General features: G+C 36.3%; 1 protein-coding gene across 1 annotated transcript; it reads right to left on the reverse strand.

The window, feature by feature from the left end:
* Positions 1-2,655: 2,655 nt before the first annotated feature.
* Positions 2,656-3,349, reverse strand: LOC108300326 (protein BEX3-like). The gene has a single exon (XM_017523088.2). It carries the CDS (start codon positions 3,206-3,208, stop codon positions 2,903-2,905), a length of 306 nt encoding a protein of 101 aa, XP_017378577.1. The 5' UTR covers positions 3,209-3,349; the 3' UTR covers positions 2,656-2,902.
* Positions 3,350-5,967: the final 2,618 nt, after the last annotated feature.

Genomic DNA, 5,967 nt, shown 5'->3' on the forward strand with positions numbered 1-5,967 from the left:
ATGTAGTATATCACTGCAAAAAGTTATTGAAGAAACGAGGTAAAAAATACAACAAATCTTAGTACTATTTCAAATGCATGTGAATACATAATTACATAAAAATTAAAATTTATTGACACTCCCTCCACCTTTACACACATTTTTTACTTCTTTAGCCCTAGTATCTTATGCCTGTTCTTTAGTTTGTGTACTTTACTCAAAATTGATACATTGTCTGGCTTAATTCAAATTAGAATGCAATTGATAGGTAAAGGTTCCCTATTTAAAAAACCAAATATCTGTTTCATTCTTTCTGTTTTACTTCATTATATTAAGTTTGTGAGACTTTTTAAAACTAGTGGCATTATTTTTATTTTTCTGAATACCACTCATGTTATAAAAATTCAAAACAAATCATTAAAAAATTAAAATATTAAATCATCTAGCCAACAAATGCAAGTGTTTTGATAAATATAATGACCTACAAAAAGGAGTTCTTGGATTGTAGGTAGTGTCACTAGGAAACAGTTTGAAGTGGTCATAATTCTGCTCATGGTAGCTCATTTGGTATCTGCAAGCCAGTTAGAGGTTCCAATGTGTAACTGCCTTATATGTAACTACTGGGATGTCTGAAGTTACATGTGAAAATTGGGGATAAATAAAGTAGAATGGCATGAGGTCTCAAAGGGGGTCTTAAAAATTTAAGTTGTCCAGAGTTAACTTCATAACCTGAGACATTTTTAATAAAGATAAATTGTTATTTTTAAGTTTAAAGATCCAAGAAATTAGGATGTTTCTATGAAGCAAAAGCCAGCCACCTCTCTCATTGCCTTCAACTCTAACCTGCCATGCTCCTAAGGCTGTCTTCACCCAAACCTGCAGTGGTATTTCCTTCCTACTTAGAGAGAAAATAGGTATTGGGCATCAAATTGTACCTACATAGTGACCATTTTCATCTTCTGACACACACATTATTCTAGGATAATTCCCCCACTTATGCTTAAAAATCATAACCTCTATTTCTTCTAAAACATTTTTGTGAATATCAATTGCTTTATCCTTCACCATATTATACATTTTACCCTTTCAATTGGCTCCACATCCTTAGTTGAGTTTGGTTCAGATATCAAGAAAAAAGAAGAATGATACGCTTGAGCATACATCCCCTTTTAAACATTACTTTCCTTTTCCCTCTGAGAAATAGTCATTTAGTTGATAAGCCTTAATTATATGGTGAAATCAGAAACTAATGATCTGTTTTGTAATGTCCACTAATCAATATTCTAGATCTTTTTTTGAAACATTAGATTTTTAATTTAGTGGTGAATAAGAAAAGAGCACGTTTGACTTATAAATATTTGACTTATAAATTCCTGCCCCAACATAGTTGCTAAGACACTCAAATTCTGTTAGACCAATTGTTTTTACGCATTCAGAACATACCATTATAAGAAAATTTGGAAGAGAAATAATGTGTATAATATATATATGTATATATATTTCTAATAGTAGCAGAGTTGTGATAATCTCAGGCAGGAAATTTTTCTAGAAAAGAAAAATAATACCATACACCAACACTATTATGCTCTTCCTTACTATGCCCAGAGGTACTACTGAGCAATGCTTGGGCAGTTATATATGGCTTCTCTGTCTGAAGATCTTGTTGGGGTTGATGACATACACACCTGTGTCAGCTCCAGTGAAAACAGCTCACTTCCCAAGCAGCTGAGAAATTCCTTAGGAATCAGTGTTTATATGAAACTCTGAGGGCTGCTAGCCAGCCCCGGGTGAGGGAGCCTGTGCTCAGAAGTATCTGATAGTAACCTGGGCAGTGATGCAAAAGTACTTTTGCTCCTTTCCCTTATTTTTCAGCTGTTTTGCCAAGCCATAAATCCTAAATGGAATAATTAAAGTAAATAATACTATTTTCCTCATTATTTTCTTAGAACTGTCAAAAATTGCTTGAGTTCCTTTAACACGCCTATTATTTGCTTTCATTGTTATTCTTAGGAAAACTAATTTTACACTGGATATCTTTTTCTCTCTATGCAAGATTGGGAGTAAAAAGTTTTCACTTTATAATCCTTTCATAAAATTTTTGGAGCTTTTATTGAGTTTTTCTGAGCTTAAAAGCTCTGTAGGTGCAGCCCTCAAGCAACTGCCGGTGGAGATGGCTCAGATGTTTGCTTGTGAGCAACTCCAGTACAGTAGTCATTGGCAATAGGACCATTGACCTCTCAATCTCTTATCTCCAGCGGCTTTGCTTCACAGCTGCCTTTAATCTGGCCCCAGCAGACCTGAGGAAAAATATTCTAATGGACAGGATGATACAAAACTACTTTGGTTTCTCTGGGGAAGGTTAGGATCTTTTATCTCTTTGCCTTTTTCCAGCACTTTACTGAAGGTGCATCCAGTTCTGATCTCTTTCTCACAATCTTCAAGTGTTGCCCAGGGCACTACAAAGAAAACAGATAAGAATTAGTTAATAAGCCCTTCATTTTGGCAGGTGGACTTTCTGGGGATCTCTTAGGAAGCACACCCACTCTGTTTCCAAAAGCCTGAAGAGCTTCAGGGGAAACTTTTGATTTTTTCTGGAAACACTAATGACAATCATTGTAGACTACATTCCTATTTACCACTAAAAACTTCAGTTTGTAATCTTTTTTTTTTTTAGATTGCTTTTTAAATTGCTTTATTAACTTTAAATTTTTCCATGCACATGGGTGAAACTTTACTGCTGACAGAAACTTAGACTGAGTGCAAAGGCAATCTCCAATTAGAAGCTGGCAACACAAGACCCACTTGACACATGGAAATAACATAGGGTTCACAGCAAACGGATCAGTAAAGGCATATTAGGAAAATGCAAGGAAAAGGAAAACAGCGAGAATCACAGTATTAATCTCATGATAAATGGCAGGAATCAAGGCATAAGGCAAAATTCATCATGATGGTCATGGTGATTAGAGAGCTCCCCCATAAGGATACGCAGACAATTCCTCAGCTGCAGCTCCCTAAGTTTTCTCCTGATTTCTCTCATCTCCTCCATGAATATTTCCATATCATCTCCATCTCCACCCATCCCATCATTGACCTGCCTATTGGGTATGGCCCATCGAAAATTAGGGGCAAGTCGGCGAGCCTGTGCCCGTCGATTTCCTGCAGGCTGGTGGCCTTCACCTCCTCCCAAAGGGCGGTCTTCCTCTCCATTCTGCATGGGCTGCTCCATCTCTTCGTTTTCCTGGGCCTAACCTTGCGGTCTCCTCCTCCTCCGGATTCTCGCCTCTAGGTGCGCCGCCGGGACACAGCCTCGCAGACCTGCTCCGCTTTTCCCCGGGCCGGATGCCAGCCCGCCGAGCGCAGGGCAGCGGGGACTCAGTTTGTAATCTTAAAGCACATTCTCTAACATTATCAAACTAAGGAAATTGAACATTGATGAAATTATATTATCTAATATGCTTTCTTCATTCAGTCTTTAGACAGATACCCTGATAACATCATTAATGGCATTTTCCCCTGATCTGGATCCAGTTCAGGTTCTTATGTTGCTATGAGTTGTCATGGCATTTCCGTCTCCTTTAATCTGGAAGAGCTCCGAAACCCATCTTTGTCTTTCACAACGACAATATTTTTGAAGTACTGGCATGTTGCTTTGTAGGAGAAGCTTCTATTACTGTCTTTATTCTTGCTTGTATTGATATCTCTTCCTCAACATCAGCAATCAGATAAAACTAGTAAAACCAGCTGATCTCCACATCCAAGATTATTACAAACAGCATTTTTATTCACTTTCGACATCACTATTAATAACAACAAAGTAAGGGAGGGTAGAAGTTCCTCAGGGATACTTGCTGTCGAGGTAAACATAATGTGAAGGCCAGACTAAACTGAGTTCCAGAGTACTTATCGATGTACTCATCTTCTGCTCTGTGCTTTCTTGTCGGATTATCTAGCCTAATCACATGATGTGTAGACTTTCTTTGCCTTCCAGTAAGGATTTAGAAGGAAGGCAGTATTACTCTTTACTTCTGTACATGGAAACTTACTCAAGACTGCCTACACATTCCAACTTGATCACTGGATATCAGTTTCGTTTGAGGGTACTAATAATCTCAAAGGTGGAGCCATGCCAGCATTCCATCAGTGTACTGTTTCTTAAATTTACTTTCCATTCAAATAACATATTTTTTTCATTTGCACTAGCCATTTTTCAAAACCATTTCAACTGACATTGAAGAGTTTTTTTTTTTTTTTTTAGTAACATCAACACATTTTTCTCCATAATAGGAAAAATGATTTCCTCAAAATAATGTCCTCATGATGAAATCGTATTTATTCCTTGGTCAGAAAATATTTTTGACACTGAGCAGAGGTCTACCATTAAACATAATATAAAGTTTAATGGTAGGAATACTTACTAGCTAAATAGAAAAATCCACATTTTCTATCAAGTTTAAATAGAAAATGTGGATTTTCTTTGCCTTCTCATGGAATGAAGAGGATTTAAAGAGGATTGTGTGATGTTGCTAGGGGGTAGAGACAAGTGTGATTTTCTATGTCCTTCTCTCTCCATTCAGAAATAGGGACACATAAAGGGTTAATGGCCAAGTATATAAATGCATGAAGTTGCATTAGAATCACAATTTAGTTGGTACAGCATAGCACAGCAGATATTCCCAAGAGAACTAGTTTACTTGCTTGTTTGTTTCAATAGATTTCACTTTTTAGACCAGTTTCACATTTATCTAGTTTGGTTTTAAGGGAGTTTCTAACCTTCTCCTGTACAATCTTAGCTAGTAGATATTCCTACCATCAATATTTCAGGACAAGCCTAACTCTTTCTCGTAGCAATCCAGGGATCTTCTGAAAAAATGATACAACAATAAAAGAGAAAAAGAGATAATTGCTTCTGGTTTAGAGATGCTATTTGTCTGCAATGAAAATTAGTTACACAAGATTCACAAGTTAATGATGCTTTTATCACTGTCCATATGCAGAAGGATATTATCCCACCTTAACCAAGCATAAATACCAAGCTTTTCTTTCTACACTGCCACCGCCTTTTTCATTGAAAGTCTGTCAATCATTTGTTAGAGGTTCTTACAAATGTCCTGAGTTATTAGAAAGACAGAACAATTCAGATGAGGGTTAGCCAAGTGTTCCAGACTCAGTGGTTGTTCTGCTGGATGATGTAATGGTGATTTTCAGTTGACTTTCAATCCTGAGCTCACACTCCACAACAATTAGTCTTACAAAGCTAACAAGCAATGATATAATGCATAATGACATAATGGCACAAGAAAGTATTGGCCTAGCTTTCATGTGATTCCCTAGCAGTGATAGTCTGAGGGATGGTCAATTTCTGAAGCCAACTCACTCCCACTCCCAATGCCAAATTCACTCATTTTTTTTGTCGGTCAATTTATGAAGCCAACTCACTCCCCCTCCCAATGCCAAATTCACTCGTTTTTTTTTGTAACCAACATTCCTGCCTCCAGATCATATTCCCATATCCTTTCTTTTCTGTCCCAAGTCTGGTAAACATCCACTTATTTCCTAGTTCATTAAATAGAGTGAATGAATCTTTTCATTTTCATTCTAATTTGATAATTTTTACATAAACTGTATTTTCTACTTTCTTCTAACCTTCCTTTTGATACACAGAAACCTTATTTTTTAAGGAAAAAAATGTTTTTTTTTCTTTTCAGTTAGCCTAAAACAATACCACTTTTCCCTTAGCCAATGTGAATGCCTCTAACTGACTTGAAGGAAGTTTGTATAAAACAAAAGATGGAAACATGCCAGTAGTAAAATTTTAACACATTTTCTTGTTTTATAAGAAATCCCTGTAAAGATTGATTTTAGGAGACTTCATATTTCATTTTAATGAGAAGTGTTGGAATAATTCAATGATGATTTGGAGATTTCAACACTTGAATGCTTTCTAAAAAACATACAGTAGTTTTAAAAAATTAAAAATGCAATATC

Source organism: Cebus imitator, unplaced genomic scaffold, assembly GCF_001604975.1.
Source record: "Cebus imitator isolate Cc_AM_T3 unplaced genomic scaffold, Cebus_imitator-1.0 Scaffold26, whole genome shotgun sequence".
In the NCBI taxonomy this organism is placed as follows: Eukaryota; Metazoa; Chordata; class Mammalia; order Primates; family Cebidae; genus Cebus; species Cebus imitator.

What these genes read in the sequence shown, in the direction of transcription:
- LOC108300326 (XM_017523088.2), bottom strand. Translation starts at nt 3,208, where the DNA reads ATGGAGCAGCCCATGCAGAATGGAGAGGAAGACCGCCCTTTGGGAGGA.